The sequence below is a fragment of the Castanea sativa genome, chromosome 9 (genome assembly GCF_040712315.1).
Source record: "Castanea sativa cultivar Marrone di Chiusa Pesio chromosome 9, ASM4071231v1".
Lineage (NCBI taxonomy): Eukaryota > Viridiplantae > Streptophyta > Magnoliopsida > Fagales > Fagaceae > Castanea > Castanea sativa.
This window is the reverse complement of record NC_134021.1, coordinates 45,316,326-45,338,015: the sequence shown is the minus strand read 5'-3', so window position 1 is coordinate 45,338,015 and position 21,690 is coordinate 45,316,326. Positions and strand designations below refer to the sequence as shown.

Sequence of the window (21,690 nt, the reverse complement as noted above, 5' to 3'; positions counted from 1 at the left end):
TTTCTTGGGGGAATAGTAATTATTTTGAAGTATGAATTTAAATTTTAATAAGGTAATGAAGACATTTACCTAATGAATGATATTTTTTTTAAAGAAGAGAATGATATTTATTTAGCTGATAAAAGGCATTATTATTTTTCTTTTGGGGGGTGCGGGGGTGGGGAACGGATTACAAGATAAATTATATTCAAAGACTTCTTGATCTAATGGGTTATATGGGAAAAAAAAAACAAAAGCCAATAAACTACGCCACAAAAGCATTTGCAACAACACAAAAAGGTTTGAAAATCAAAATTTCATGCTTCCGATGATATTATATATTATTAACGTAGACCACATAATTCAAATCGAGTACAACAATAAAGCTCTTAGTTAGATGAAAAATCATCTAATTTAAATGAATTTACTAAAAACATTAGGCACTTTTAGAAACCTCCTTAAGAACAATTGATTTGGGAAGAAAGTGGCTGGAATGAAAATGAAGTGTCCCAAGCATAGGTGAAGCTAACTGAAGAAGATGGCTGAACTGGCAGACCATTGTTAACAAGGCATTCATTGTCGGATTGAGACAAGACCGAAGGGTCAACCGGTTTCACAGTTTGAAACCCATTGCAGGACAATTTCAAATCTGATTGGGAACAAGGGCAGCCATTGTTGATTGTCACACTCCACACTGGCTTTTGTTGCACTACTTCTCCAGTTTTAGATTGTTTGATGGTTACTTGGCTTAGGGTGCATTGACAATTTCCTACAATTAAATAAACATAAACAAATTCAAAATACTAAATCAAATTCAAAAGCATGAACAACATATATGAACATGAACACTGAAACTGGCAATAATCCTGACTCTAAGGCTTCATTTGGGAGTTCATAAGGGAATGAAATGAAATGGAATGGAATGATCATAAGGGAATGGAAAGGAATGGAACGTATTTAAATAAGGGAAAGGAATGGGAAAAAAAATGAAAGAAAATGAAATTAAGTAACTTTGATTAGATATTTTAATATAAAGGAATGAAAATTAATGGAATTTAAGGCTTCGTTTGGAAGTTTATGAGGGAATGGAATGAAATGATCATAAGAGCATGAAAAGAAATAGAATGAAATGAAATGAAATGCATTTAAAGAAGAAATGAATGGAAAGAATAAAATGGAATGAAATGGAATTTAGTAACTTTTATTGGAGGTTTTAAAAAAAAAGAATGGAAAGGAATGAGTGTTCCTACCAATTTCGGGGGGATGAAAATTTGAGGCTTTAAGGGAACAGAAAGGAATGAGTGTTCCCACCAACCCATTTCATTCCCTCCTACTTAAACTCTCAAATAAAGTCTTCCATTAAAACTTCCAAACAAGAGAAGGAAAGAATATTCTAAATTTTTTTTTTCATTCCTTTCCATTCCATCCCACCGTTAGGAATCCAAGTGTATGTGTGCATGTGGGACTGATGGCTAGGGCGTGTGGTGCTAATGGCTAGTGCATGTGTTGCTGCATGGGTGGTACTGCAGAGGGTACCTAGGCTAATGTTGTGGGAGCCTGTGTTGCTGATGTAGTGTGCATGCTCAACTGATGAAGGAGGTGATGTGGCAGATGTGTGTTGGATAATGTAGGAGTTAGTTAGAAGGATTAGCTGTCAAGGTAGTTACAGGTAGCTAGCTGTCAAGGCAGTTACAAGTAGCTACACAACTAGCATTGAGTGAGTAGTTGATAGTATAGGACTTGGGAATGGGTTGTGAAAAGGATTGAACAGTTTTGTTAATTGAATAACTCTTTTCTCTGCTACTTCCCTCTATTTTCTATCTCTGTTCTTCTTTATCCCTGTTCTTGGAGGTTAGTTGTCCTCGAATTCAACTACCAATTTCCACATTCCTTTCACCCATTCCCCCCTCCCAAACAAGGCCTAAGTAATTTTATTTGGGAGTAACACAAAAGGAATTTAATGGAATCATTTTATGATAATATTACTATTAGATCATTAATTTAAAATATAAGGTTGAACATATAGGGGTATTTTGAGAGTTTTAGTAAGAAATTCATTAAATCTAATTTCATTCCCACTCATTTTTCCTAATTTCGAGGGGAATGAAAATTCAAGGTTTTAAGAAAATAAAGAGGAATGAATTTTCTCTTATACTCATTCCATTCTCTCCCACATAAACTCCCAAACAAAGGAGTATACTTTCCATTCCCTCCATTAAAACTCACAAACAAAGAAAATGAAGAATATTCTAAAATTAATCTTTTCATTCATTTTTATTTCATTCCATTCTCTTCTCCCAGACAGGGGCTAAAAATATCATAATTAATAAAATAAACATAATAAAAATCTTTAAAAACATATTTAAAAGACGTGAATAATATATATGGTAGAAAGATTGCGATGGATTAGATAGCATGGCCAATCCTTACATCCAAAAACATTCAAAATACAATAATCGTTCATATGCCTTCATATTATAAAACAAAATGTTCATTTTCATATAATATCATCTTTTTGTTTAAAACAAAGAAATGCCTTCAGGATTGTATGCATTGATAGAATCCTTTACCTTTGCCAACGACATTGAGGACGAAAAGTACACAAAGAAATTTGATGAAAGTAGCCATTGTTAAAAACTTTTCTGAAGAAATTAGTGTCTCTTCTTTTTTCTGAATGTAATGTTACAGGACTTTGTCTAATTTATAGTGATTTTTTAATCAAACAAGTTAATTGCCTTGATCTTTTACTTTAAAAGCTATATATTTTCCTATTTAGAAAGACCATTAGAATTAAGATTATGAATCAAACTAGCATTAAATGTTAAGCAAATATGGTTACTTCTTGGAGATAATGCTATGGGGGCTCAGACTTTTTAAAAATCTCTCATTCCTCTTATATTTTTGGTAAAAGAAATTATCTTTAGATATAAATTTAAATGACAGCCCCTCTAGATTTTTACTAAAAACATGTAAGTCATTTATTTAGATAGTTAATGCTTCATTTTTGTTTCCTCTAATTGCTCTTATAATATTAATAACTCATTAATTCGAAATGTATATAATGTATTTGATAAAAATGGAAAAATTTATATATTATTAATACACTATTTTTTTTCCTCTGATAATTATTCTTATACTATGATAATATGTCTTAGAAATATATAAGTAAATTCTTTTTAATAAAAACATTCTTTTTTTAATTTTTAATTAAAAAAAATTAGGAATATGAAATTTTATCATTTTAGAAGAAATAATAGATGTTGATTTCATGGTAATTAGGAGTAAAATTCTTTAATTATTTATTAATATTATATATATAATTTGATATATATATATATATATATATATGTAAGAAAATTGCATTTGTTAAAAGCTTATTTTTTGGATTTTTTTTTTTTGGTATTTAGCTTGGCACCCTTAACAAATTTTCTAGTTCTGCCACTAATCATATTTGATCTCATATATTTGTGAACTTTTCATAGAGTCATAGTTAAGACGAATCCGTGATTTAGGATTATGAATTAAAGCGACTTCACCACCAAAAAAAAAAAAAAAAAAACCTTAAGAATTAAAGCTAAAATCTATACCGCACGCTGCTAGTCTAGTTTATTGAGAAGCATTACGTCCACAATATTTTCAATACATTTTCACAGCAAATCAAAAGTATTAAGTTATTATTGGTCATAATTAGAGACCTACAACTAAAATTACTGTTTGTCCACCAATAACAATCTATAGCAACATGTTACTAATGATTTTTTGTGAAAATATAGTAGACATAACATTTTTCTTATACTTTTATGATTGTCTAATTTATTAGAGAAACACTACATCCACAATATTTTCACAATACTTTTGCAATAAATGCTAAATAACAGGTTATTAATTGTTACGTATGGGTAAAAAAGTAATTTAAATTATGAAATCAAATTAAAAAAATAATAATTTACTACTTATAATTCGTTGTGAAAGTATTGTAAAAATATTGTAAACGTAGCCTTTCTCAATTTATAATGATTTTTTAATCAAATGAAATTATTGCCTTTTTTTTTTTTTTTTTGAGGAAGATGAAATAATTGCCTTCATAGCAGCAATAAGTCAAAAGAAATAATTGCCGTGATCATTTTTTTTCTTCTTTTGAAATAATTTTGTTCAGCTTAAAATATATTACAGAGCAAATTTTCAGACTTCATGTTGAAGGGTCCTTACATCCACGGACGGAACCACATATAGGCCCAAAGGGGCCCGGGCCCCCCTGACATTAAAAAAGATATATGTATATAGTTATAGATTACTCCTTAATTCAATTTGGGTCCAAGAAAGCATAACTTCGGCCCCCTCTTCCAAAAACTTGTCCCCCTCCAAAATGAAAACCAAGACCAAAAGATAAATAAAATTAAAATCTATTGACAAAAAAACGTTTTACTTAAATTCATCGACCCAACAACAATCATCAACAATTTTAACAACCCAGCCCAAACAACAAACAATCATCAAGACATTTTACCCCAAAATTGACAAAATAATTGTCTTAAAAAAAATAATTTCGGTTTGAGAGAGAGAGAGAGAGTTGAGACTTGAGACTAGCAACTTGGTTGACTGACTTGAGAGAGAGCTGCCGTCTATTTCAAGCTGCCATCATTAAAAAAAAATTAAAATTAAAAAAAAAAAAAACCAACCACACTACGACACCAATAAGCAATAAATTTTATCAACATGTAATAAATAAAGATTGGGCTTCTATTAAATTTGAATGTTATAATTTTCTTGTGAAGTCATCTATTTTCTATGGCTTGATGATAAATAAGAAAACATGCTGAAAAATATTGTTATTGGGAGAAGTTTTGCATTGGAAGTATGAATTCACACAAAATAGTACATTTCATCATCAAACTTGAAGGCCTTGTTTTTCCTTGAAGCAATTAACAAAAAGAAAAATCTGTGCTCATAACAACTGCTATCAGAGCCCGTGTTATGGACAATTCACACATTAAGCATGTAGGAGCTGAAAAATTATTGTGTACTCTCGGAGTACTATAAATGCGTACTCCCTCTTCTCACATGAATGGTGGGTCCTACTAATTAAATTTATGGTGGGACCCACTATTTATGTGAGAGGAGGGAGTACGGATTTATGATATTCCAGGAGTACCTAATAATTTTCCGTAGGAGCTAAGCCTAGTGATTTTGTTTTACGGCAACAATGCATGCTTAAAAAGGTGCAAGAGACATTCGCTGTATTGAATACTCACCTTGATCAATTTGCGGATAGTGCAAGTAATATTCAAGTTGAAGATTTATGTGGCTGAAACAAATCAAGATGTAATCAACTTGCAGGTACCCAAAGTTGTGATCGAGTTGAAGATTTGCACAATCTAAAAGATTCAGGATATCTTAATGGCCAAACTAATAAAAACCAAGTAGTTCATTCAACATAATCAACTCAAAGTTAGCTTAGTTTAATTTGCTCCACTTTAATGGTGATAAAAAAACAATCCTACTGATGTAATTTTTTTTTTTTTTTTTCTGTTTAACATAAGTTTGTCAATAAAAAGAAGACAAACTTGAAGATTGTTAAGAGAGAGAGAGAGAGAGAGAGAGAGAGAGAGAGAGAGCCTTCCAAAAGTTACCCATAAGGACAAGGGTATGATTGAGGAGGGAATGTCATTAAGCTTTCTTACCATTTAAAATGGAATTTTTTTATTAGGAATTAGGTAAATAGATAATGATTAGACAAATGATCATTCTCTTGTACCTCCTCTTTTTTTTGGGGGTACGGTACGAACGTGAATTTCAACCATTAAATTTACTTGTTTTAATCTAAGTCGTTTGTATAATTTGAATAGAATATTAGTTACCGGTCAGTCGGGTTAACATATAAAACCAAAAATAGAAAAAACATACGGTTCTTCTCTCTCACATTGCATCTGATATGAAGCAGGTTCTTCTCTTTCACCGTCTCTTCTTTCTGTAAAGTTGAAATTTATCAACCATTTTGTTGGCTTTATTCCGTGCCAATTTGCTTGTAATTAAGCACTTAGAAACCCTGTATTTAGGTGGGATTCATGTAAGGGTAGTGTGTGAGAGAGTGTAAAGAAATGCTCAAGATTGTGTAGTAAAGCAAGGACTCACGGCTGGATCTCGCAAGTGGCTCACAGCTTCAAGCCGCCAGATGATGTACACGAGTGAAGCATGCAGAGAAGATGAATAGTCACGTTAGTTGGAGCACTACAAGACAAAAAGTCCAGTCTGGCCATTCTGTTTGTTTGGAAAAATCTGACTCTTCGCATTCCTTTCTCACTCTAGTATAAATACCTTTTATGCCCACAAAATGTAGAGAGCTTCCAGAGAGAATTTTGAGAAGAGAAACCCTAAAGAAAAACAAGATTGACTCATCCACAATTTTCACATAGAGACTCCTCAAATTCTTCTACTCTCTTCCTCTCCATTGTTACATCCTTGAGAGGTCCATTACCAAAACATTTTCTCACCATACCCATATCTGTGAGAAGGCTGTTTGGTGCTTTGGGAAGTAGTTAGGAAGAGACCAATTTCATATTGGTTGATGCTATGGGCTATAGTGGAATCCGGTAAGCTAAAGAAGAAATAGGTTCGGCGCAACCTCGTTGGAGTAGGAGTTTGGAGGGCTTAGATACACTGGGTAGATTAGGCTTGGAGGGTCTTCTGTTGTCCATGTATCCCAACTACATTCTTTAGTGGATTATTGACCGCTTGGAGAGCGGCGGAGAGGTTTTACGCCAAGGGCTTCGGTTTTCTCTTCGATAACACATCGTTGTGTTGTCCTTGTGTTTGCATCTATCTTCCCTTAATTTTTGCCATTTAATTTCTGTTGTGGATGTGATTTTATTTGGTTTAGATTATGTTATCAATTCTGTTTTAGCTTATTTACATTTTCTGCACGTACATTGTTTGTTTATAAGCTTGAACTGGTAATTTGTTATTTGGGGGTCTAAACGTTCAAAGGTGTTTTACACGCTTTTTGAACTTTCACTTTCTAACCTTCATCGCTGATGTTCTTGGGTAAATCACTGAATCTATTTGTTGGCATCCTATTTGGATCCCTTTGATTTGGATTTGAGGGGCCCAAATCCAAATCCTTTCCATATATCCAGGAATTGAGGCATCCAAACCCCTTGATTTCAAATCCTCTCACGTTCTTCTTCAAAGAAACGCTTTCTTCTACATTCTTCTTCAAGCTGAAACTGAAGCGACCATCGCTCCCAGTGCTTAGGTTTGTCTCTCTCGACTCATCTTGTCCTCTTAAACGTCTCTATTTGTCTCTTCCACCAATTGTAAATCTGAATCACAAAATATTGGTAGGATTGTCTAGGTTAATCTGTGCCTCCATGGGTTCTGTTTGATTTGCTTATGATTTTTTTGTGGGTTTTGTTTGATTTGCTTCTTATTTTTTGTGGGCTTGTATCTACTCGTAAGGATGGGAACTTTACTACATGCTACCAAAGCAAAGTACACCAATTGTTGTGTCCTTTCTGCTATTTTGACAATTTCCTAATATCTAAAATGGAAGAACACCCCAATAAATCTATATTTAATTTTTTTTATTGATAATTTGATAGTCACAATAGCACAGGACATAACTAGAATATTCATATATGTGATAAGTGGTCGTCTCTAACGCAACAGTAGAGCAAGGAGGAGATTGTCCCTAGCTCTGATTTTGAACCTCTTCCTCCCACCCAAACCTTCCAATTTTGATCCCTTTGCCACAACTTGGAGTTCCACTCGAATTTGATTAATAATATCAATATTTACAAAATTTATTCAACTAATAATAAATTATAATTAACAAAATCCGAATATATATTGAAAAAAAAAATCTTCAATTCTTTTGTTTTTATGACTATGTTTCTGTGCATAAGTACGAGTTACAATTTAGTTTTCGGTTATTGGAAAATCCAAAATGACATCATTTTTTGGGACAACAGGAACGAAAATTGGTAGCATCCTTTTGGACTCGTCATTATTTATATAAGAACCTTTCTAAAAAAATTAAAAAAAAAAAACTAATAAGAATCGAAAATGGCTTTTTTTTTTTTTTTTTTTTGTAATAAAAAATAAAATGGCATGTTTTTTTTGTCACATTAACCACACCCCCTACGTGGACAAGTAGGCCACATCACAGTCTAATTTGGGTACTATATGTAGCTTGACTACACAACAATTTGTTGCTCTCCTCATTTACTTAAATGATTTTCACAGTGCCATAAATTTACAACAACAAAAAAAAAAAAAATCATATTTTAACAATTCTTAGGAGGGGAGGGTGGCAATCCTTATGCGCCAAGGCAACACAGATGGAGATTGGCATTATCGCGCTCACTAGTGGGTATTAGGGATACTCAAACCCAAGATCTAAGTCTTATTGGCCCAACGCACTTTTCCGTCCCATACATTGCTACTTAAGATCCCAGCAAAAAAAAAAAAAACACTCACGCACTTGCTGCAACACAAAAAATGAAAGGAGAGACAAAAATGCTATGAAGGAACATGGCCGTGGTAAAATTCAGTGCTATCCAACGATATATATTATATATTGATCACATAATTAAAATCCCATACAAATAAAATTCAAGGTCTTGTTTTGACGATGACTAGAAATCATGTAAAGTGAATCTACCAAGAACATCATAAGCTCTTAAGAGACGGTTTTCACCTAAGCAAAGCTTTTAATAAATTTATCACATTTTACCTTCTAAGTTAAGATTTTAATGACTTATTCAATTTTTTATTTCTAGTCCTCAATAAATAAGAGAACTCTTACTTTTTTTTTCTTCTTGTTTTGACCATAACCAGAAATCATGTAAAATGAATCTACCAAGAACATCATAAACTCAGTGAAACGAAACCTCCTTAACACTTTTATCCGGAACAATTTGGTTGGCCAGAAACTGGATTGAATGAAAATGAAGTGTCCCAAGCGTAGGCGAAGGCAGTGTTAGAGTGTGGTGCAATCGTACCACCATTAGCAGTGACTTGTAATTGGTTTCCGCTTTGAACTATGATGGTAGGGTCAAGAGGTAATACAGTTTGAAACCCATTGCTGCTTAATACCAAATCTGTGAGAGTACATGGGCAGTCAAGATTGATTGTCACATTCCACACTGGTTTTTGTTGTACAACTAATTTGCTTTTTGATTGAACAACTGATACGTTGTCTAAGGAGCATTGACAATTTCCTGTAATTTAAGAAATACAAAATAATTAGTAACACCGAAGTTACACTACAAAAAACGGGCTTTTGGGCCGCGTTTTTTAGCCGCGTTTTCCTAAAACGCGGCTACAGACAGGTATCCTAAACCGCGTTTATGAAAAACGCAGCTCCAGGAATAACGTATAGCCGCGTTTAGTAAACGCGGCTATAGACCCTCACTGAAGCCGCGTTCTTCGGTGTTTTTGCTGCGTTTGGCTGGTAGGATTTCAGCCGCGTTTTTAGAAACGCGGCTGTAGGGAATTTTGTTTCTTATTTTTCATTATTTCTGGAGCTGCGTTTATTAAACGCAGCTCCAGACATATTTAAGCTGCGTTTAATGAAACGCAGCTTAAATATGTCTGGAGCTGCGTTTCATTAAACGCAGCTCCAAAGTTTAGTATAAATAAAAAATAAAAATAAAAAAACTATCCCTAAATCAGATCGCAAAAAGCCCTAAGTTTCTTCTCCTTCCTCAATCGAAACCCACCATACCCACAAACCAACGAGATCTCCTTCCCCAGACCCTGTTTCTCACGTTCCCCTTCTACTCTCTGCCTTCTCCTTCCTCAATCAAAACCCACCATACCCACAAACTAAAACCTGATAAACACAAAACCCAATCTCTGCCTAAATCATCTCCACCCGCTCTCTCTCACTCAACTGCCCAAACCCAAACTCTATTCGAAGCTCTTCTCAATGCCTCACCGACTCCTCTTCCAAACCCAACCCATCCAACGGCCTCCCTCGTCTTTCAATCTCCGCCGTCGATTGGCCTCGCTTTCAAGTTCGCCGAGTTGGAATGCGTCTCCAAGGTTGCTTCCCTTCTATCCTTCAACGACTCTTTTTTTTTTAACTTTCAGTCATTCTTTAATATATGCTCTTCTTGCTTGGATTGTGATTATATTATTGTTGTTTAAGTGTGTGTCTTTGTCTCTTTGGTTTCATTTCTCTGTGATTATATGTATTTAAAGGGTTATTTTTGGTTTTATATTTTTTTGGGTGTCTAATAAAAAACCGGAAAAATTCACTGATTTAAATGTTTGACATGAAAACAAACAACTTTTACAGATTAGAAGCCCCAATTTTGTCTTTAAATGCTTCTTTAGCAACTTGAGAAAAAGGGTTGTGTATATATGTCTAAAAAATTGAAGAATTTGAAGAATTTGAATTATTGCTAGAAATTAATTCATGTAGGCTAATCCGAAAGGGGTAATTTTTTTTTTTTAATAAATTTTTTAATTTTTTATGGGAATTAATTGAAGGGATGGAAAGTCAAGAGTTGCACTGTTAGAATGGTTGTGATTTGTGATTATTCAATGCTTCAAAATTTTCTGATTTTGCTGTGTGAATGGAGACTGTTCCATTACCAGTTTCTGATGTAATTCTGGCTGATTCAGCCAATCTATCTTACTAAAAGCTAAGCAAGTTGGTTTCTCAAAAAAGCCTTAATATTTTTATAAAAATATGCCCCGTTGTGTGGACTGCTCAGCTGTCAGTACCTTGGTACCACAATTTTAGCAAGCCAACATGGTGGCCTTCTTAATGCTGACCTCGCATTTTTCATTGGAAATTTGCTGTGTAATCCAGAAGTGTATGACATGGAAGCATATAAATAGTACACATGTTTGGGACTGCTCCATTGACATCGATGAACTAACAACACTTGAAAACACTCAAGGTTTCAATGTGCGTGTGGTATTGAATTTCCTTTCATTAAATTTAGAAATAGAGAGCGTTGAGGTAGACAATTATAAGGGAAGCAGTTAATTTTTGTTTGTCAGAGTTTAACATTTTGATCATGCTTTGATTTGGGTCATCAAATACATGATTTTTCAAAGCAAAAACTAATTCTTGTTTCACTTTTGGAGGAGGAGTTTACTTATAGTATCAGTTATTCGAATAGAAATAAGATGGTAGACAACAAGGTCGCTGACTATATGCTTCTATTTTATCTCTTCTTATCATTTCTTTTTTTAAGATTGTATTTTTATTATTAGGAACTGAGTTAAATACTAAATAGTTAAGGGTGGGATATATTGTTAGGCTAGTTTTTGAATAAATCATATCTAGTTTTTCTCACTGATAGATATATTGCTTGAATAAGGAGGGTGAAAAATCTTATTATTGAGTGAAATTTCACTTTACAGGTTGGTTTCCTGAAAAAAAGCGAAATGCTTATCTCCTATGTTGTAATTCTGCCATTAGTGAGGTGCCACAAATAGATTATGAACATTGGAACAGAACATCCTTTCTATACTTTGTTATATGTTGGACACATGAAAATTTTAATAAGCTTACAATTTAATTGAAAGTATTTTATGTAAATACTGAGGTTCGCACATTTATAAATTTCTAGGACAACACTAAGTCATATTTGCTCTGTGATTTTTTCATTTTGAGAGAGAGAGGGAGAGAGAGAGAGAGAGAGAGAGGTAGCATGTGTGTGTGTGTGTCTGATATTGTGTGTTAAGGGTAGTATATAAACTGTTATAGCTTATGGCCACAATTCTTTTGAATTTTTTACTAACCCCACATGTACCCCAAACTTTTTTTTTTTTTTTGAGCCAAGCATTAGTAGGATAGGGGTCAATTGTATTGTTGAATCATAAGTTCCCATGTTCATATTTTCTATATATCTATCTTTGTTTAGGCCTTTAGGGGGAAATCCCTGTAGAATATAGATACAAAAATGGTTAAAGAAATGAGCTTTCTCAAATTATTACAACTCAATCAAGACTTACATGGTCACGAGTTTACTTAACACTCTAATAGGATGATATTTAATCGAAGTAAGAAACATACAAGGACCGGGTGGGTGTGTAGTGTGTACATGTGAAATGCTGCACTTTATATCTGTGTCACTGTGATTCTAATTCTATGAATGACGAGCCCAACAATGAAGGTGACTAAAACTAACAACAGCAATTAGTCATACATCTCAGTACAGCCATTATTGACCATTGATTACACATAGAAGAGTTTGGAGCCTAAGTTAGGAATTATTTCATATCGAGAGAAGCTGCATGGGTACCTCTGTGAGACATTTATTTTCGTTGAAATTTATGTTTTAGACTTTTAGTACATTGCGTTATTTTCGCTGAAGTTTCTGCCTTACGCCAAAGCTAAATTTATTGAATGCCAGAAAAGAATGCTAAATAATAGCAGTAACTGTTGACGTGAGAAATTAAAAAAAAAAATCAGCAATTTGCAATCAACTATGCATGAAGTTTGTGTATAATATCAATGTTTATGTGTGTGTGTGAGAGTTGTCTCTCTCATAGTGAGTAGTAGATTAAAAAAATTAAAGAAAATGAATCATTGGTATATAATCGGATGCAAACCTAAAGTCAATTCTCTGAAAATTTTGTGTTAAAGACGATTGTGAGTGTTATGTATCGCCTTCATCACTTGAGTCAAAGAAATTTTTTTTTTTTAATTTAAATTTCTCTAAAAGAGTATCGCATTCACATTGAAAAAGAAGAAGGGTAATTTATACATTTTTTTATACATCAATCGTTGGGAGTGAGGGGGAAATTATAGATGTTGTCATTGAAAACACATGAAAGTGCTACCTAGTTGAGTTACAATGCTCTTAGTGGGTAATTTATGTGTTTAGATTATGCTTCTTTTGTTCATTGTTTATTATTATTTATTGAAAATCAGTTCAAATATGGTTGTATTTAGAAATTCTAATGTTTAAAAAAAAACTATACACAGAAATAAATAAGCAACATAAAGAAGAAGGAAAAAAAAAACTTGACAGGAAAATTTGATGGTAAATTAAAATTAAGTTATGTCAGTTTAAGATTTTGGATAGAAAATGTATAATTGAATATCATCAAGTTTTTGGTGAACTCTCCAAAAGGCTCTTTTTCCCTAACAACAATTAGGATAATCATATTCTTTCATAGTATTCTTTAGTGACTTTCTAAGATTTCTGACAGTCATGGATGAGGTAATACTAGTTTTTGATTGCCATGGTCATTTTTCATCTTCCATTGTTAAATTCATGCCACTAGAGAATAAGGGTTTTGTAGCTGTTATAAATGCCACTATTTCTCTGTAAGCCTTTGAGCCTGCTTTCTAAATTCTATATTTCTTATAGTCACTACATGTACTGCTCCTAATGCCCTCCAATTTGTAAATACTTCATGATTGCATTCAATTGGACTTCCTAAATCTAATTCTCCCATTTATACATTCAGGTACATGATCTTAAGGAAGCATCAAGGACATATGACACTAGAGAAGATTATCTTTAACGCAGCTTAAGTGATATAATCGCATGTCCCTTAATCAAGAATGAAGATATTTAGCATTTAAGGTAATTGCTAATTGGAACCCATGATTTTTTTTATCCTCTTTGTACTTATATTTTTTTTGCTAGTTTGTACAATATTGAACAATTAATTAGTCCACAATGGCTGTGGATGCGAATCTTTCTTAACTTATTGGTGTACAGCTTGAACTAGGGTGGTCAATATATGTTGGGTGTACTAATTACTTAATACAATCTGATAAGGAAACCCACATTGACATTGCTGAACCTGTTATATCCCCTATCTCACCTTGTACTAGTCAAATTGTAATCTTTACTTGCATTTTGTTGCATTCGAAAGATGAACAGGGAAAGAAAACTTGTTGAAAGGGTCAAGTGTGAACATAAACTGTACAAGTTTAAGTGTTAGTGCTTTTGTTGCCAGCATAATTTGACATATATGTCTTGCTCAAATTGGAGAATTTGCTTTTGTTCTTATAAGTTGACTTGTATGGCTTGTTCAATTAGTTTTAGATCTGGATTAAGAAAAGAAATTGCTTATTTATGAAACAATGATTTTTTTTTTTTTTTGATAGGTTGGGGTCTCACTTGCTCAAATTGGAGAATTTGCTTTTGTGCCTCAAATCTTCATCTTATTGAGGTGAAATCTCTCGCTCTGCTGTTGTTTGTGTGGGTTGAATATTTTGGATGTTTGTGTGGGTTGGGAAAAATTCAGGTCTGATAACAGTGAAAAAACAGCCAAAACAGAGGGCAGGAAAAAAAAAAGAAGAAGAAGCTATAGCCGCGTTTTTAAAACGCGGCTATAGTTTCTATGCAAGGTTGGCAAACGAATTGACAGAGGGCTATAGCCGCATTTTTAATAAACGCAGCTATAGTCTGCAGCCTGTAGCCGCGTTAATAACCGCGGCTCAAGCAGGTCTGTAGCCGCGTTTTCGAAAAACGCGGCTACAGGTCCCTGACTATAGCCGCGTTTTTAAAAAACGCGGCTATAGACCTGATGCCTATAGTCGTGGTTCAAAAACGCGGCTTCAGGTCTGGTCTGTAGCCGCGTTTTTAAAAACGCGGCTACAGACCCCGCGGGCCTGTTGCTGCGCCGCTTAGGCCGCGTTTACAAACGCGGCTCTAGAAAACGCGACTATAGGATATAGCCGCGTTTTCGGGGTCTATAGCCGCGTTTTTGAAACGCGGCTATAGGCCCCGTTTTTTGTAGTGTTAATCTAATCTATTATTCCGTAAGAAGCATCAGCACAAACACTAACAAATGTATTGACAAATTTCAAATTTATTTTAAGTCGGTAAACAAAATAACTATCAAAATATTTAATGAAGACAGACATATGTGTAGGAGTGACTCTAGCTAGCTAGTGTGTAAAATCAAGAGCAGCGACAAATTCTTCCAGATATATTGCATGCACTGCATGAATCTTTTATGTACCTTCGCTAACAAGACTCAGGAAGAAAAATACACAAAGAAGTTTGATGAAAGCTGCCATTTCTAAAATCAATACTACTGCTACTTAGTTTCTCTGCTTTTTTTTTCTTTTTTTTTTTTTTTTTTTTTCTGAATGGAATGCAACTAGGTCACGTGTAATTTATAGTGATTTGCGAATCAAATGAATTAATTGGCGTGATCTTTTACTTTAAAGCTAGCTATTCATACAAAACTTTACTACCTATTTAATTAGAAAGACCTTTAATTTTTGATAGGATAGAATTCCATAATATTTATTTATTTGGAAAAAAGAATAAAAAAAAAATTATCTTATTTTCTTATGTTTGGAAACAACCTTAAATAAGTTGAAAAATTATTTTTTGATTTTCATTATTTAGCTTAGAGTGAGATAAAATTGTTTTCAAGACAATTTTAGTAAAAGACAATTATATCTCTTACCAAGCTAAATAAGAAAAGTGAAGAGATAATTTTTCAGTGTTTAAATAACAGTTTTCAGTATTTAAATAAAATTATACGTATTTTTATATACTTTTTCAATCATACATATTTTCATAAAAAACAAACAGAGTTACTAGAAATATCTTACCAAACTGAGTCCATAATATTTTTACATGCACATATCTCAATTCTCAAGTATTGAAGTACCTGATAACAATTTTTATTTTTTATTATTATATCTAACACTTTTTCACCTCCACTCATTTTCTCTTGCTTTTACGTTTTATTTTTATATTTTTAATCTTCATATTATATCCTCCACATGTTCACTCCCACTATGTACTTATCAGTTATCTCCTTACATTTCAAATTTTAAAAAAATAAAAGACTTGTCTCTTTTTGCCTTTTGTCTCATTACGTGAAAACCCAAAGCAAAACTCTTAAACCAATAGAGAGAAAGATCTGAGCAAGAAAAAAAAATGAAGAAGACCAACACGAAACACGCAGAGACCACAGTGAAAAAATTGTATTGCAAAGCTGAGAAGAAACAGAGGAGAAGAAGAAAAGAGATAAGAGAAGCATCAGATCGAAAAATTTGGTGACAAATCTAATATTAGGTTACAAAGAAAATTTTTAAAAAGACTCCAATTAAGTAGTTGGTAATTTGGTATAACATAGAAGGACATTATTTATTTATTTATTTTAAAGTTCTATAAGACATTATTCAATTCAAAAGATTGAAGTTTATAAGTTTTGGTCTAAGTATATTATATTAACTACTTGCTGTTTTTTTTTTGATATAGGACTTCACATTTATATATATATATATATATATATATATATATATCCAAGAATTTATTTAATATTTTTTTTTTTAGAGGATAACACCCCTTATTGAATCAATGAATCCAAGTAAAAGAAAAAATAAATGGTCTTATGAAGTCCATCCGAAGCAACGGTTGACCCAAGTCTATAAATTCTCACTGAACAGAAAGGCAAGAAGTGTAGATTCAGGAATAATAGCACTGATTTGTAAACTGAGTGCTTCGACCCGAACAAAGACGACAAATACTAAGGTATTGTATTATTTCTACCCAATTTCCACTTCTATAATCACACAAGTCCTTCACGTTTCAAGCCAACATGTATTGATTTATCAAGCTCAGTTTATAAATGCTCTTCGATGGTAATTTCTTGCAACCAGTCATGAGGTGTCGTTATCTCCAACCAAAACAACATTATTTTGGAAGTCTACGTGTCTCACAAGGAAAATTATTTGTAGAGCAATCCGGTGCACCATTCTCTCATATGAATGGTAAATCTAATCATAAATTTAATTAGTAAAATTTACTATTATGTGATAGAAGGGAATATAGATTATATTTTCATAATACTGAATAATTACTTGTGTCTAGCTTAAAAGAACTTGAACAGGCTAGTATAGCTCATCCGTTGGTACCAAGTATTAGCTCAAAATTTAGCTAAAAAGATTAGCTTAGGTGTGGTAATTAATTAATTGAGGAAAAGTACCCATTACTTAGAGCATCCACATCGGTGGATGCATAAATGTGCAAAATGGAAAAAAAGTCACTAATTTTACACATTTTGAGCAAAAAAACACCCACATCAATGGGTGTAAACTCATCAATGGGTGTAAACTCATGTATAAATGCACATTGCTGTAGTACCCGTGTAAATTTACACGGGTACTGTAGCATGTGTATTTAATATCTTAATAATTTTTTTTCTCTCCTCTCTACTTGACTCTCACCTCTCTCTCTCTCTCTCTCTCTCTCTCTCTCTCTCAAGCGCACAACACAGCTCTCTCTTTCTCTCATCTCATTAATTTTTCTTCCTCTAGCTTCTGCCGATTGCCATCGCCGCCGATGAGAACGAGGTCGAGTAAGGCGAATTGCCAGACGAGTCCGTCACCTACAACATGAAGAAAGTTCTCCAACGGGTCCGTCGCCTAGAATATCGTGGGTTTTGATCCATTTTTGGTTGAACTTGAGGCCGGCGGCCGTTGCGAGGAGGTGGTCGCGCTGTGAGACGTTGATCTTGCTTAGGACAAAGACCTTGATCTCGCTTTGATCTGTTGGTTGCTGGTTTTTTTTTTTTTTTTTGATTGATTGTGGGTGTGGGTCGGTGGGTTTTGATCTTGACTAGCTTGGTTTTTCTGGTTCATTGATGGGTTTTGATGATCTTGCCAGTGATTGGGTGGGTGATGATTTGGCTTGATTGGGTTTCAAGTTGGGTGGGTGATTAATGGGTTTGGGATTGAATGAGTTTCGAATTGAGTGGGTTTTCCTTGATGATGCTAGTTGGGTGGTGATGATAATGGCTGGGTGGTGATGATGGTGGTGATGGTGGCTGGGTGGTGATGATGGTGGCTGGGTGTGGAGTGATCGTTGGTAGTGACAGACTACGGGTTTGTGAGAGAAAGGGGCAGTGAGGGAGGAAATAACAAAAAATTGAAAAATAATGAATATTTATTGAATAAATATGTAGAATAGATAAACTAATGTAGATGTTTTATAAAAATAAGTGTGTAAAATAGAAAAAGTAGGATTTTTCATGTAAAATAGACGAGAATTTTGCATCCACTGATGTGGATACTCTTAGCACATTAGACCTCTTATAGGTGAAATATGAACTCAAAGTTCGAACTCAATATTACCTCACTAATAAGGGTAATTATTCAATGTTTTAGGAGTAGTACAATGACGTGGTACTTTATCATCTTATATAATAATCTATCTTCCTAATTAAATTCATGATTGAAATTGGAGTCCATCATTCATGTAAAAGAAGGGAGTATTACGTCACTATTCTATAAGAGCACCTTATCATTTTTCTCTTAATGTGGCGTCTGGTATGGGGTAATGTTTTAGAATTCCCATGAATGTTTAAAAATTCTCACATTTGGTTGCAAATCACACTAGGGAATCAGATGTTAGGGGAATTCGGATTCCCCCTTAAACTCCTCTTTTAAAAATTATTATTCAGTTCTTCTTCTTCGTTAAATAACCCAGACCGTCTTTCTTCAGTTCTTGGCTTTTGTTTTGTTTTAGTTTGTCTTTTCAGTTTCTTTTCTTTTGTGCCTTTTGTTTTATGTGCTTGATAGCTTTACCTAATGTTACTTCGTTTTTGTTTTTATTTTTTTGGGTTAAGATGTTACTTCTAACTTCAGCAGTCCAGCCCCCTTTATTATATTAATTTATTTGAATAAAATAATTTATATATATTTTTTTATTGTTTTACGTGTCTAACACCCACTCACATGAAGATGAATTCAATCTTAACTTCCTTTTTATTAAGTTTTTTTATTTATTTCTTATTAATGTATTTTATTCTTAACTTCAACTACGATACACCAATTACCAAATATATCAATTTCTAATGGATTTATTATTATAATACTAATTAACAAAACCTACAACTATGTGTCATCTAAAATTTTTTTTGTATTATTAACAATAATTGTAGGGACACGATTTTCAGACCAAGCCCAAAATGTAAGGGATTTTGGCCCAGTGAACCTAGAACAATAAATTTGTAAAGAGTGGGTCAAAGAGCTAGATTTTAGTGCATGGATAACAGTTAATATGATTGTGGATGATGAGCCAACAAGATTTGAACCTAGTTTGTGCGAGAAAGTTTGTCCTCGGCACAGTCCGAGGAGCTCTGTTTTAGTATATATTGAATGACCATGGTTACAGGAGTTGTTGAGATTGCTGTAGTACTTTCTCTTCTCCTTTTTTCATCCCCCTCTTTCTCTGGAAACTCTACCCTTATTTATATTACATCTCTCACTTCATCCTTACCTTACACGTGGACTACATGTGGACAGTTGATGGTTTATGTTGATACTTGTCCCATCAGCCCCCTCTAAAAGTCTTCTAGGGTGGCTGTAAGGCTGCCATAATACTATTCAGAGGAAACTTCCTCATTAATGCGGTGGTAGCAGCTTTCCCTTATATATTTTTGAGTCCTTATCCCTCTTGTACGTTCATGATACTCGTTGCTATCATTAGAATTTCCTGAAAGGTCATCCTTGATCATTAGGATCTATACCAAATTTGCTTTTAGTTTTATCCGAGGAGATAGTACTCCTCGGACTCGGACCACCCATGCTTCTTGGCCAAAACCACATGCTCTCGGCCAAATCCCAAAATTCATGACCTCACAATAATAATTAAAAAAAATATCAATGTATAATGAATTTTAAAAGATAGTATTTTAACTAAAACTTAAAGATCAAAGATATTTAAATGAGTTTTTTTTAAAAAAAAAAGATATTTAAATGAGACGTTTTATAATTTATAAATATTTTTAATAAATTGTGTGCACTTTGACTTTTACTAACATGATTTTTACACTCAATCATTATTAAATTTGAACTCTTTATAAAATAACGGTAATTCCGAAACAGTATACCGGTACTGAAATATTTCGTTCCACTGGCCAAACCAGTACAGTTTTCGGTACGAATTGACTCCCTTAGTTCCAAGGGCAATGGAGAAGAATTCATAAATGAAGTATGAACAATGGGTAGAATCCACCATGTTAATGTGGTTCGCTTGGTTGGCTTTTGCGCCGATGGATTTAGAAGAGCTCTAGTTTATGAGTTTTTACCAAATGATTCACTAGAGAAGTTCATTTCCTCAGTAGATTCTAACCATTTCCTTCGTTAGGAAAAGCTACAACACATTGCACTCGGCATAGCAAAAGGAATTGAATATCTTCACCAAGGATGTGATCAACAAATCCTACATTTTGATATTAAACCTCATAATGTTTTGCTAGACCAAAATTTTAATCCAAAAATTTTTAATTTTGGTTTAGCTAAGTGTTGTGCAAAGGATTAGAGTGTAGTGTCGATGACCACAGCTAGGGGGACCATGAGCTACATTGCACCCGAAGTGTTCTCTAGGAACTTTGGGAGTGTGTCTTACAAGTCAGATGTTTATAGTTTTGGAATACTGTTGCTTGAAATGGTTGGAAGTAGGAAAAATGTGGATGTAACTAGAACACTAGCCAAATATATTTTCCAAAATGGATCTACAATTTGTTAGAGGAAAAGGAAGATCTACGATTCTATGTTAGGGATAATGGAGATGCTAAAATTGCAAAGAAACTAGAAATTGTGGGACTCTGATGCATCTAGTGGCACCCAGTGGATTGTCTTTCTATGAAGATTGTGGTTCAAATGTTGGAGGGAGAAGGAGATAAGTTAACCATGCCTCCTAATCCCTTTGCCTCTACAGGCCCTACAAGAATCAACGCGAGTATGTTTGTAAGGTGTCCAAATCAAGAGTTAGAAGTCATCCCAAAATCATAATAAGTATTTTTGAGCTAGGAGTCCCCAATGATAATATAGGTTACAATCGTGTTGTACTTAGGGATTGAAATTTTTAATCTTACAGTCAATTAAGTTACTTCTAGTTGTCTTATATTGAGTATAAGCAAGATGATGCGTATAAAATATATCTCTTAATTCCTATTAAGGAAGTCAAGAATGTGCATTTAGTTTTTTGTTGTTTATTAATTTTTATAAAATTTCAGAATTTTGTAGAATAAGGCTTTATTTCCCTATTTTAGATAGTTTTTAAGAGTGTTATAGTCAAACTTGTGCCCTTATATGGAAAGGTATAAATTAAGATTTTTTTTTAAGAATAATTTTTGGCTAAATTTTTTATTTTAAGACTAATTCAGTGCTTAACACAAATAAAGCTTCCCGTTCGAACTAGGTCTACCCTGGTGCTTTCCAAATATAAATTGGTGTTATAAAAAAATTTCAAACAGTGTTTACTTTTTTCTTTTTTTTTGTCTAACAGATGCTTAAGGTAAAATGTGTTAAATTATGTAAAGAAGAGTTTGAAATATTGTTGTTGGAAGAAGCCGCTCAAGCCATGTGTCAACTTCACACAGTGCCACATCAGCATTAGTGCCACATTAATGTGCAAGTAACGTTAGCAACGAGTTCAAATCTTCTGTCCCACTTTTCCTGCTCCACTCTATACCCCACCAATAAAAACTTGCCGCGTGTTCACCTAATTAATTAAATACTATTATTAATTAATAACGGTAGCATTAATAAGTCAGTAATGATAGTATTTAATTAATTAAGTGAACACGTGGCAAGTTTTTATTAGTAGAGTATAGAATGGAGCATAAAAAGTGAGACAGAAGATTTAGACTCGTTAGCAACTAGCATATTTGCGAAGTTAGCAACTAGCATATTTGCGAAGTTAGCAACTTCGGGGCACGTCAGTACTCAGCATTGAATCCGGTTACCGGACTCAATCC

General features: G+C 33.5%; 1 protein-coding gene and 1 pseudogene across 1 annotated transcript; one reads left to right on the top strand and one right to left on the bottom strand.

Annotated features, from left to right (window-relative positions):
- Positions 1–437: 437 nt before the first annotated feature.
- On the bottom strand, positions 438–2,607 carry LOC142609304 (TPD1 protein homolog 1-like). The gene is made up of 2 exons (XM_075780880.1): positions 2,550–2,607; positions 438–748 (listed from the first exon to the last, which is right to left on the bottom strand). The coding sequence occupies exons 1-2, from the start codon at positions 2,605–2,607 to the stop codon at positions 438–440; spliced, it is 369 nt and encodes a 122-aa protein (XP_075636995.1).
- A 10,550-nt stretch (positions 2,608–13,157) lies between these two features.
- LOC142609303 (rust resistance kinase Lr10-like) lies at positions 13,158–20,548 on the top strand (annotated as a pseudogene).
- Positions 20,549–21,690: the final 1,142 nt, after the last annotated feature.